The sequence below is a fragment of the Topomyia yanbarensis genome, chromosome 1 (assembly GCF_030247195.1).
Source record: "Topomyia yanbarensis strain Yona2022 chromosome 1, ASM3024719v1, whole genome shotgun sequence".
Lineage (NCBI taxonomy): Eukaryota > Metazoa > Arthropoda > Insecta > Diptera > Culicidae > Topomyia > Topomyia yanbarensis.
The window spans coordinates 137555803-137569414 of record NC_080670.1 but is presented as its reverse complement, the minus strand read 5'-3'; the positions used below and the strand labels follow the sequence as shown (position 1 = coordinate 137569414).

The following is a 13612-nucleotide window of genomic DNA, read 5'->3' as shown; positions in this document are numbered from 1 at the left end:
AACAAATTATCCTGAATAATCATGAAATAAATGAAAATAGCTCCACATATACTACTATCTCTGAATTAAAACGCATCCTGAAAAAACTGAAAAAGTCAAAATCACCAGGACCTGACACAATAAACAATGTACTGCTCAAAAATTTACCTCGAAAAGCAATAATATACACTTTACAAATCTTAAATGCTTGCATAAAACTTTCATATTTCCCGACCGCTTGGAAACATGCAAATGTTTTACCAGTTAGTAAACCAGGAAAAGATGCAACATTAGCTTCAAGCTATAGACCTATCAGCTTATTGAATTGTATAAGTAAAATCCTAGAAAGGATTCTCTTGAATAGGATAAATTCGCATCTAATTACTCATGACATTCTTCTGAAGGAACAGTTCGGATTCAGAGCTCACCATTCTACAAATCACCAACTAGTTCGTATTGTAAACCACATTCAAATTGGGTTCGCCAACAAAAAGTCCACCGGGATGGTGCTTTTGGATATACAACGAGCATTTGATACGATTTGGCATAAAGGATTAGTTTTCAAATTATCGAAATTTAATTTCCCAACGTATATGATCAAACTGATTGCTAGTTTCATAACCAACAGAACCTTTTGTGTAACATACAACAAATCAAAGTCCCGCAGATTTGAAATACCAGCCGGAGTGCCACAAGGAGCCGTTTTATCCCCCACGCTGTTTAACATATACACGTCGGACATTCCCGACCTAGACGATTGTATTCTTTCATTGTTTGCTGACGATACTGCAATAAGTAGCACTCACGAAGATCCTGTAATAGTAAGAAACAATTTGAATGCAGCATTAGAAACTATTAATAACTATTTCAAAACCTGGAAAATTAAGCTCAATCCGACAAAATCTGAAAGCATATATTTTACAAAAAAGCGAGCGGCCAAATACTTGCCCCATCGCAAACTGATACTAGATGGAAACGAGATTGAATGGAAAGATAATGTGAAATATTTGGGGGCAATACTCGATAAAAAATTAACTTACAAAGATCAAACAAATTACGTAGTTGATAAATGTTACAAAAGCATTAGAATATTGTACTCCTTAGTGAATCGCAAATCCAAACTGAACTTGAAAAACAAGTTGATGTTGTATAAAGTTGTTTTCAGATCCATTTTATCATACGCTTGTCCTATGTGGGGTAATTGCGCCCAAACTCACAAAAAAAAATTACAAATAATTCAAAACAAATGCTTGAAAATAATTTGTGATCTACCGTACGATTTCAGCACATTTGAACTGCACCGATTGACAAATATCGAAATGTTAGACTCATTCATAAACAAACTCATCGTAAAATTTAAACAAAACTGTAGTACTTCCGCTAATGAACTAATATCCCAACTTTATAGAAACTAGTTTAAAAATCCATGTAACTGGTTTAGCTTTAGGTTTAGGTTAGTTTAATTATTATGAAAATTTCACAGTAGGTTTTTTTTAGATAAGTTTTTCCTCGACAATATCGAAATAATAGAAAAAACATCAACTTCATTATATCACAGTATAAACAAATGTAGCAAAGTTGGAAAGCGTAGGCTGAACTCTAAACTGTATTCTATAGTTATGTATAATTTATCGAAATTCAATCAATAAAGTGTTTTACTACTATTATTACTTCCTTCAAGTTTCCGAGGCTATATGTGGTGGTCTGGTCAGATGGTCGGTTTTGGATCTATACGGATGTTCCATGGGTTATGTCCGAGGGCCATTCAGTACATTTTCATTAATTTTCCAAAGTTTAGCTGCAAGTCAGGCATTATTATAAAATGTATTGTATATTTTATCCTACATTTGAACACTATAACTTCATTTTGGTATCATGTATGCCTCTTTCAAGCAACGTGGAAGCAGTTCTGGGCTGGAAGTCCTAGTGAATATGGAATGCGCTACCCAATGGGTAGCGCATTCCATATTCAAGTATACCCATGTTTGTGAAACATTTATACTTGAAGATACCTGCCATTCGGCACATTAACGATGATCTGCAGACATGTAAAGTCATCCGGAAACACGGAGAAACTTTACAGCCCATTCGGTGATTCCGGATTCCTTTTCAACGGACACATTTTCAAGTGAATATTCCTGTCACGCGGCACATCAAGGTGCATCAGCTCGGTTTTCTACGAACAATGCTATCACATGTAAAGTCATCCGGGATGAAACGTTTTACATTTCTTATAAAAGAAATGTATAGAATTCGCTCAAACTTTCAAGATTTTTTCCGAGGCCCGGAGGGCCGAGTCTTATATACCAATCGACTCAGCTCGACGATTTGGGACAATGTCTGTGTGTGTGTGTATGTAACGGACAAATTCTCATTCGTGTTTCTCAGCAATGGCTCAACCGATCTTATCCAAACCAATTTTAAATGAAAGAACTAAAAAACAGTAAGAACGCTATTAATTTGTTTTTGATTCTAATGTTTAGTTTCCAAGATATGAATGTTTGAATGCGTAAAAATGGCGTTTTTTGCAGTTTTTACGCATTTAAACATTCATATCTTGGAAACTAAACGTCAGAATCAAAAACAAATTAATAGCGTTCTTACTGTTTTTTTAGTTCTTTCATTTAAAATTGGTTTGGATAAGATCGGTTCAGCCATTGCTGAGAAACACGAATGAGAATTTGTCCGTTACATACACACACAGACATTGTCCCACATCGTCGAGCTGAGTCGATTGGTATATAAGACTCGGCCCTCCGGGCCTCGGAAAAAATCTTGAAAGTTTGAGCTAATTCTCAATTTCATTCCGGAACCGGAAGTCCAATCAATAAAAAATTCAATAGCAGCCGATGGGAAGGTTGTAACTTTGTGCAAATCGGTCCAGCCATTTCTGAGAAACAGAGGTCACATTTTTTCCACATACACACACACACACATTTTCCGATCTCGACGAACTCAGTCGATTGGCATATGATACTCGGCCCTCCGGGTCGGGATTAGATTGACGAATTTTAGAGTGAATGCGTAAAAATGAATTATCTGCCGACATTGACAATATACATTAACAATTCAAATGTTTTTAGACAGCTTCAACGAATACCTTTCGAACAAGCTATAGATTGTTGAAATCGGACTATTATCAAAAAAGATATTTAACGTTAAATGCGGACGAAAGATTTTTATCATTTTCCATTGCCAGAAATATGACCAAAAACATGTAATCTATTATTAACGCCTAAACGGCTTATTTTAGGTCAATAGTATCTTCGGAGAATTTAATGGAGGTAATATGCCCTTTCTTTTGGTATTGTACTTTTGCTGATTAATCCCCCTATGAATGAGATATTTTCACAAATTTTCTTGGAAGTGATTATATCGAAATGATGCCTTCAGCAAATTTGTAGCTCTTACTTTTGCGAATATCTCTACTGAAGACTTCAAATATCTTTTTTGAATACTTTAAAAGTTATGGCTTGTAGTTTGTGGATTACTCTTTGTCGCCTATTGTTACATTTGTTCATGTCCCATAAAATAAAATAAAATAGAAATAAATTGTTAAATCTAAATTTGTGTATAGGAGATAGGGAGAGGAAAAATCATTTAGGAAAAACAACCGCCGTTTCAAATCTCGAGTGTCGCTACCAAGGCAAATAACGCATTTTGCCAGCAATCCCCTCACACAGTGCGCCCCGCTCTTGGCGTTCGGCTCCATCCGCCCCAATTGGTAGCGACCAGGGTTAGAAAGGGCTCATCGTAGGCCGAAAAAGTGATCTCGCTCTCTTCGATTTTGGCTACTGGACAGTGCAGACGTTTTCCCGATAGAGTGATACCGCTAAAAAAAACCGCGCGTGTGGCCGAAGGGCCAATACCAAAGTGCAGATCGCGAGATAAAAGGTCGTGTGTGTAGCCGAAGGCCTAATACTAAAAGGTTTAGTGAGACGACATTAATAAACCAAGAACGAAGAACTGTTCCGTAATACCGGAATGCAAATACCGGTCCGAATAGGGAAGAAAAAGTGTCGCGAGTGGCGCCCAAACGGGAGCATAATTCCGCCCGTAAAAGTAAACCCTATAAAGGGAATAAATTACCTTGCGCACGAGGCCGGCCATCGAATCATCCGCCGGTAGTGTCTTCCCTACATTTATTTTCCACCCGTATAATTCGGAACATTCCGTCCCGAGAACCCTTAAAATTAACCGCTCGGCCTCCCCAAAACCGCCTAAGGAATCAGAGCAGTACGCGGCATAGTGTGAGAGTGAGTGACGCGATCGAGGAAAGTGGCGCGAACTCGGGTCGGCGCGAAACGGCGGCCGACGTAGAAGAAACAAAGCAGATAGGAGCACCCCGAGGTTACAGTCAAAGGTAAGTCGCATGCTTGTGCTAGCCAGTAACAGTCATAGTTACACTATTTATTATTCAATATAGTAATAATCAATTGAAATAAGCCAAACATTATTTCGATAAAACGAATTTTGTATTTCATTTTTCTATCTACAACCGTTAGAAATAATCACCGAACACTTCCAAGTTGTATGGAAGGAACTTGATCACTTATCAGTGCAAAAATGTTCATTTGTGCGAACCTTCTGACTGCAATTTTTCTAACTTATAACCATCGGATCGATCTGAAACATATCGGAAAATGAAAAGCGAAATAAATAACTCCAAGCAACGGCGTAGCCAAGAGAAGGTTTTGGGGTTTAACACCATACAACCCCCCTCCCCCTCACCACACCCAAAAAATATTGGATAGAAGTTGAAAATTTATTGATGCAGACTGATTTAATTCAATATTACAATAACAATTATCTGATCCGTAGATTGATAACCTGTTGTTGTAAACATCATGAGGACTTTTGATAGATTCCAGAGTTCTGTAATCAATCATAATCCTCAGCTTTATTTTCAAATGGAGCTCGTTTTTGCAGAGATGTACTGTAATAAGGGTCTTTATTTAATAGGAAGCGAAGTTAAAATTGATTTAATGTCTATGAAACATAGAACTGCTCACCAAAAAAATTCTTTCTTTCTCATTCACTCTAAAATTCGTCAATCTAATCCCGACCCGGAGGGCCGAGTGTCATATGCCAATCGACTGAGTTCGTCGAGATCGGAAAATGTCTGTGTGTGTATGTATGTGTGTGTATGTGGAAAAAATGTGACCTCTGTTTCTCAGAAATGGCTGGACCGATTTGCACAAAGTTACAACCTTCCCATCGGCTACTATTGAATTTTTTATTGATTGGACTTCCGGTTCCGGAGTTACGAGTTGAAGAATGCAATCACACAGCAAATTCCCATATAAACTGAAATGAAAAATTTTCAAAATCAAATTTGTATTTTTGATGCCAAATGACTTTAAAATGCATGAAACATTGAGATGTTTGACAAAAATTGACTTTTTTGGACTTTGGTACATTTTTGCCATTCTCATATAGAAAGGTTAATCACTCTAAAATTCGTCAATCATTCCGGGCCGGAGGGAGTATGCAGTGAGGGGTTGCAACTTTAAAATTAAAACTAGTTTAAAATTTCTTAACAAGTTGAAAATGTTCGGCAGGACCTGGACCTCCCGGATCTTTCTCCATGATCCGCCGCTGGTTTCAAGCGATGTTTTAGTATCACATAGTATCTCAAGATCGTTGCTGTCGATCCATTGTATGTATGTGCAAATCGTACTGAACATGTAATATTCATTTCCACCATTGTATTGAACATAACCAGCCATGGAATCGTAGTCTGGACAACTGAGACAAGCACATTTGCACCACTAGGAGGATTAAAACAGATTTTCATTTTGGGAATGCGTCGAGTTGAGATGAAAACGTAATATGATTAATAGCGAGGATAACCCTTTCCGAACGTAGAGAGAAATTTATGAAAAATGACGATTTCCATTCGACTCTAGCAGGTCCTGATCGATTTTGATGAGAATTTGATTTTTGTTGTAGGACCGATTATATGTATAGGTCAAATGTTCAAAAACAGTAATTTAAGGTCAAGATAACATCATTTTGAAACCGCCAATTTCGGAGGTTTAGTATCTTCGATAAGTTCCCAGGTAACCAATAAGCATTAGTGTGTGCAGTAAAGTAGCGTAAAATTTGCATTTCGGATGCTTCTTGCCGTATGTTAGCATTCGTTATGCATAACTGTTGTTAATCAGCATTCGAAAAACTATTTAAAAACTTCTTGTCACTAAGCAGCATTCTGAATGCACAACAGCAGTAAAAAAGCATTTTCATGGCACAACAGTAATTTAGCCGTATATTTTGCCAAAAGCAACTTTTAAATAGCATTTAATATGACTTAAGTGCTTATCGAGTAGCCGTTAAGATGCATTTAGCATGCTTATTGGTTACTTGGGTTTTACAAACGTTAAACAGCGCATCATTTGATAAAATAATTTTGGCGGTATATCGTCCAAGAAGTATTTATGGTGAATTTTCTCAGGTTAATATTCATGACTACAATAAAATCTCAACAAATTAACTAAAGACACGAACTCTGTTACTATTTTCTGAAAAATTAATTCTGCATAATTTTAAAACTTCAAAAATTACGGTTTCGGAATTATGCCGTTTGGACAGTAAGATCGATTTTCACCAAACCCCCACCAAACCGAATTTCTGGCTACGCCGCTGACTTCAAGTAAGTAGAAACAAAATCGTTCTACACTCGTTCACAAGAAACTTCTTAGAATGCTGAATATCTATATATATATATATATATATATATATATATATATATATATAAAAGTCAAAGCTTGTATGTATATGATTTATAGACTCCCAAACGGCTTAACCGATTTCCGTAAAAATTTGCACACAGTAGGTATTTGGTATGGGGCGTGTTTGTGTGCTATTAGTTGGAGATTATCTGCTCGCCAGATGGCGCTTTGGAACAAATTGTGTTTTTCTCCTATTTCGCAGAGTGTCGCAGCAACGCGCGATGGGTATTAGCTAGTCTATTACAATACATTGAAACCCCGATTTTATCAGCCAAATATGAACATATGTTTGATGGGCTCTAGCAGACGAACAAGACTGAATTCGAGTAAATTCTTTCTTGAGCATGTTTTCCTTATCTTGAAGATGGATATATGCAAAAATAAAAAGTTCATCATAATCAGAAATAGTTATCAGACTACATCAAGGGACGGGAAGAATATTTTAACAGCTTCAGTTTATTATAAAGAAAAAATTGCCCGATTTGTCAGCCTAAAATACACCATGAGACTGATAAAAATGGGTCTTTATTGTATGTATTATTCACTGTGTTTCACATTAATATGTATATTTCATTTATGGGGATTTTTTATTGCATCGAACTACAACAATTTTTAGGTACTTTTCAAGGGATTATTTTATAGACTTCTTCCAAAATTTGGCGAACTTATTCCAATTCGTATATCAATTAATTGGTATACTTAAGGGTTTATATGTTGCAGATAGAGAAAATACTGAAATTTTCAGCTTTTTTCCTACACAATATTAGGAAAGCTTATTAAACAATTTTTCCTGATAAGTTTGTGAAAATTATAAACTATTTGAAATTTTTTAATAGTTTAATTTTTTAGTTAACCGTGACTTTTTAATAAATAGTGACCATCGATTCACAACGTAGTCTATTTTTCGTGGCTTGTGGTGAGCACGATCTCTCGAATTGCTGAACTGAACATAATGGAATAGAAATTAATTTTTAATATTCTTTACAGATTTAACACGCTGCGCAGATAGCTCTGAATTAGACCCGCTGGTGCCCTAAGATGATTTCGCTAGATTCGTGAAAATGAAAATTCTAGTAATGATGATGATTTTCCCAAACGGTTCGTTTTCGAGGGGTTTTTATTTGTTCTTTGGCATTAGGATTAGCGATAATTATTAAAATCAAGGATACTACTGGGAAGTCACCTTTAGAAAAAGTCGATGTCGAAGTAAAATTTGGAACTATGCACGCATGCACTTCAGAGATTGCGTGATATCAGGAGCTGCGATTTCATTTTAACGCCTTTTTGTGATAAGGGCGATACTTACAAATGTAAACATAAGGCTTTTTTCATACATGCGAATGAGGGCTTTGAAACGCAATAAATTAACCTAAAAATTTTGATTCTACGATATTGCTTTCTTAAACTACAGCAAAAAATACAACGGGCGAAACTGTATTTTGTTTGTTTATTTAAAGTTTCGCCCTCCACGCTCCATGCAAACAAACAGGGCGATACTTTTTTTGCTAGCAGTTTAGAGGCGAAACTGTTATTTTCGTATTTTTTTTTAGGATTATCAAGCTGATACCAGCTGTAAATAGTAACAATGATCGCTATTCAAAACACAGACCAAATCGGTGGTGTAGAACGGTAGTTATTGTAAAAAAACGTAAGGGCGATACTTCAATGCTGATAGGTGGGGCCGAAAAAGTAAACAATCGCCAAAGGGGCGATACTATCATTTTGTCAATTTCAATAGCAAAAACAAATTTTAATTAAATAATATCAAATACTTTATGAAGTTTTGGGTTTCGATCACTGAATCATGCAATCTAGGATGTAAAAAACACAATAGTTCTTAAATAGGAAATAAAACCAAGTCTGGAAATATTCACTGTTGATTTTCTTTGAATGGTATCACTGCTAGTATGGCCCTTTTCAAGAAAAAGCGTTGATTTCTTAGTTCTCAGTCGCGTTGGAAATTTGAGTAAAGTATAAACTTCAAATCGATTCAAAAAAATTTTTTTTTGGCTCAGTGCAATATATAACCCTTTTAGGAAAATTCGGTTTTCCCACCACAATTTAGATATTTTATTAACAGAGCATTAACAATAATTCGTTGGTATGTCTATTTTCCCATTTCCCATTGATTTGGTTTGAGATTTCTAGCACTGATCCTATGCTATTTTGAGCGATTCTCTGAGTCCTGCCACTATCCCATGTAGTATGTGTTATCAAAAACATCGCGAAGCATCAAGTTCTAAATGTTCTTAAACGATATAATATCCGAAGAGAGTGATAAGAGTTATAAGAAATGTCTCATCACACTGTTAGGTGTTAAACATTTCTGTCATGCGACATATCAAATAATATCAACTCTATAATTTATGGACAATGCAAATTCAATGCCAAATAGGGACACTTTATTAACAATTCTGGAATATGGAAGTTCGGACCAAACAGTTCTAGTAATTATTTCTGTCATGCGGCACATCAAATACTTTGATCTGTGAAAAATGCAGTCATATTTGAAGACATTTGGATACAGTGTTCCTTTTAACGACTGATCGCGGTAATTCCGGTTTCCCACTTCTTTGGTAATTTTGTAGGGAATATTCTTGTTACACGGTACATCAAAATACATCATATAGGTTGTCTATAAACTATTCAAGCACATTTGAAGTCTTCCTAGTATACGGTTATTCTGGAGTTGATTGCATTTTTAGTGGATCAAGCGTGTCGAATAACAGGTGTATTCAGGTACAAACATTTCACAGGCATGGGTTACTCATTTTGAATCCATAAAGTCTCTCAGATGGTTTCAAAATTAGTTTAGAGCCTTTATATATACAATTTATTAATGTTCATGTTATATTAATACCAGTTTTCATGCTATACTTTGAAAAATTATTGAAACTGGCTTAACATTGCCTCGGACTGACCCCATAAAATTTTCGTTTAAATTTGGAGCCGGATATGTGAACAGTTCAACTCACGGTTTATGAGACTTGAATAAATTCCATTTCATTTGCAGGTGTTTTGGTTGGAATTGGTTTTGAAATTAATTGGTTGGGTACCAATTGCGAACTACAATGATGAAATATAGAACAACAGCGGTCAAGGTTTTGAACAAAAGTTTTCACCAAGATACATTCGTACATTATTGTGGTATGATAAATACATGTTGAAAAAGACTAAGCTTGCTGCTTTAAAGAAGCATTCGAACTTGCACAGGAGACTTCTTTATAAAATATAAATAGTTAAAAAAAATTATCGTGCTAAAAGAATTTGAATACAACCCTAGCATAAATATAACACCAACCTAGCCATTTTCATCACAAAATGGTGCTTATCTAGCTCCCAACATTACTTATGATACAACAGCTTAAGAATAAATTGTTTTGCCTTGTTAAATATACCTTCAATACTATATTGCACCGGTTCGTCATTTTGCTAAAAAAATGGCGTCTACGTTATTTTGTTTTTCTCGTTTGGGACCATTCATAAATTACGTAACGCAAAAATTGCCCAAAATTGACCCCCCCCCTCCCCCTATGTAACAAATTGTCACAAATTTTTCCATCCCCCCATCCCCTGTTACGTAACAAATCCCAAGAAAATTTTTTTTTCTTCGATGAAAACATGTTACGTAACGATCTAGTTAACACCCCCTCTCCCCTATGTCACAACTTGTCGTACCCCCCCCCCCCCCTAAAAGCGTTACGTAATTTATGAATGGTCCCTTTTAAAATGCCATTTTGCATAATTTTTTAAAGATAATAGACCTTTCTCGTCAAAAAATTTTATATGCAGAACAGCTTCCGTTTTCATCGCTGGATCACTTCTGAATACTGTCACGTTAATTTGGTGTCTCTAACTATTGAAAAAATCAAAAATTCTTCGAGCTGCCCATTTTACTCTGTATTCCCCTGTCCTATTTTACCTCGATTCTCCATACTTTTTCACCATTTGGATGAACTTCGAGTGGGGAATATGAAATAAAGTTACGGTGGGTAGCCTATAACATAGTTCCAGCAGCCTACCGCTAGCCGGCATCTGTTTTAATCTGGCTATTCGCCGTTCCGTTTACTGGGTATGAACTCCAAGAGTTCATTCCAATTTGTCAAAAACATTGTTTTGACGTAGATGAACCCCAAAACAGTATTGCAGAATATACCGATTTATCGATATTTAAACCGATTTTTAATTTCAATACCAATAAAGTTACTAAAAATACCGATTTCTTTTTTCTTACCAAAAAATCACGATTTTCATATAATAAGATCAACTAATATTACGTGTGGGCCTTTTTAGAAAATGTCTTCACCTTTCCACATCAAATCATCCGGAAATTGATTCAGCAATCTGCCAGGTTACTATCAAAATTTCAAATGAAGCTCTACAACCGATTCTGAAATTGATTGAGCTTGGTAGGTTTGATAACATAACATTAGAATGATCTATAATTTAAAACCAATAATTTGCAGGTAACTTTTGGTTAGCATACATCTTCACACCGATAAATACCTATTTTTTTATTTAGAACTATACCGATATTAGATTTGTTCCAGTACCAGTAGAAAGTGGAAGTACTCCGGAGCAAACAGAGAGAAAATGGTTCCTATGTTCTCTTCTCTTTTTTCTGCTTCCGTTAGCAAACCGGAGTAAAAAGGAAGTATTTTTTGCTTCTGTTTGCTCCGGAGCAACTTCTGTGTACTAGAACAAACCTATTATACAAAACCATCTGACAACGCTGCTCTAAAGTGAAAAGTGCTCTTAAAACATCGATGACATCTTTTGACATTAAAAATGTCTTACTCCACTATCTGGGGCTAGGTGTCATTCTAAAATCTAAACTATCTCCCATGTAACGAAACTATGTAAGGTTTGCACGCTTATAACTCCGATATTACTAGATGGATTTTAATCATTCATACACCAACCGATTCAGAAACACCTAACTTAAATATTGGTAATAATTTAATATCTCCCCAATAAAAGTAGACTTTTGGAAATTGGTAAAATTAAAAAGTTCACGAAAAACGGGAAAATTACCATTCGTGAGGCAGATTTCTCAGACACAGCCGTCAAGAGAGGGCAGCTTAGTTGCTCAATGAAACACGAAAAGTCATAAATAGAAGCAACGTCCGTTTAAATCAGTTGTTGCTCTTATCCCATACGAGCAACATCGTCTCCGGGCGATGCAATAAGCGCTATCGATTTTCGGTAACGTTGGCATTTGCACACACTCGCACTTAAGTGACTAAACCATATACGGTTAGTTTATAAATAGAGGTGACGCGTACCCTTTTGAATCAGTTTTTGTTCTTATGTCGAACGGGTAAGATCATGGCTGCAGCGTCTGGGCACTACAATAAGCGGTAGACGCTATGCATTTTCGGCAGCGGTGGCCGTGTGCGGATTTTTCGGGTACCAGCACTGTGTCACAGAATGATTTGCAAAGTGGGTGGGTGGGGTGGTTTGGATTTAATTCAATACGGTGTGTGCTGCTTAAGAGTGTTGCGTTTGAAAAAAATATATTTATTTTTATGCATGCGTGTGCGTTGTAACTTGTTAATCCATGTTTACGGCGCTTTGTAGCTGCGTAGGGTAAAGAGCCTATTGGTTTTCATGTTTCATATTTCGGTTATATGTTTTTTATCAGTAAGTCATCTGACAACGTGCTTCTGTAGTTATTGCACTGTTCAGCAGCGTAGTATTTTATATAGGAGAGTACACTCAGGTTTTTTTACGCGGATTTTGAAATTTACGCGGTTTTCATTAACGCGTTTTTTTTAAATTTACGCGGTTTTCATTTACACGGCCTATAATCCCTGCGTGACAAATCTGAGTGTAATTGCACCGGAAACAATCACATTCCCAGCAGAACTTTTTGTTTTCTAATTTCAAACACTTTTGTTTCGTACTGCACACAACGGAAAATTTTAAAACAGAACTTACCGTCCCAGCAGCAGTTGAAGCGGGTGTTCTTTTTCGATTCAAATTCAAGCCATGTCTTAAGCGTTACTGGACTTAAAATTGTTTTCCCAGTTTATCCAGTCAGAATATCTGTCCTACCCTATGTATTTAAAACACAGTTCTAATTGCGTTTTAAAGTACACAACAAATAGAACGGTTGGGTATACTAATTTAAATTTAAAAATAAATCTGTTTTAAATTATGAAACAAACCGCTGTACTGAAGATATAATTATGTCAGTCCTATATTACCACATAAAACACCTATATAACATAAAACGCTGCAGAATTGGTTTAATAATACAATGTTTACACTACAGAGTTATAACACGTTTTAATAATTATCAACAAGAAAAATGTCACCAAGATAGCATAAAAACCCGTTTTAACTGGTAGTGCGAACGTTGCATAACAATGTAATTTATCAAATAATTTCATTTTTTCCACCACTAATCGATCAAGAAATACTTAAACTGAAGATTGTTTACTTAAGTTCATTAGTACATTATTGAAAATTTAAATGGAAAATGAAATTTCATATTTCATGGAGAATCTGTATATTTCCGTTGGCGGGCGTGGACTTCTTCATCACAGCTCTCAATATGGAACTTTTCTTTTGAATATATTTTCTGGACAGACCAGCCTATTTTTACTAGATGGATCAGCCAAATAATGCCAATCACCTAGTGAGATACTTGATTAATTAATAGATTACCGTTAAAAGACCTTCAATAAATTATGTTTTGATGGGGAGGGTATATAGCAAATTGTAACATGAAAACAGACAAGTGAACAAGAACGTGAGTCAATATGTGTGATAGATAAAATTCATTTGCACGCTCTTGAAAAAAGCTACATTTTTAATGTCGCCGTGGTCGTGTCCCCTTTAATTTTTTTTGTTTTTTCTGTTTTCTCTACCTATCTGATGTGTTTCATCCTGCCAAG

General features: G+C 35.8%; 1 protein-coding gene across 1 annotated transcript in view; it reads right to left on the bottom strand.

Moving 5' to 3' along the window:
* Positions 1-654: 654 nt before the first annotated feature.
* The window catches only part of LOC131692186 (uncharacterized), a 131901-nt gene continuing 118943 nt past the window's right edge, over positions 655-13612 (bottom strand). Inside the window, exon 3 of the mRNA XM_058979104.1 lies at positions 655-792. Coding sequence (XP_058835087.1) covers positions 700-792 — 93 coding nt within the window. The 3' untranslated portion in view covers positions 655-699. The remainder of the gene's footprint in view (positions 793-13612) is intronic.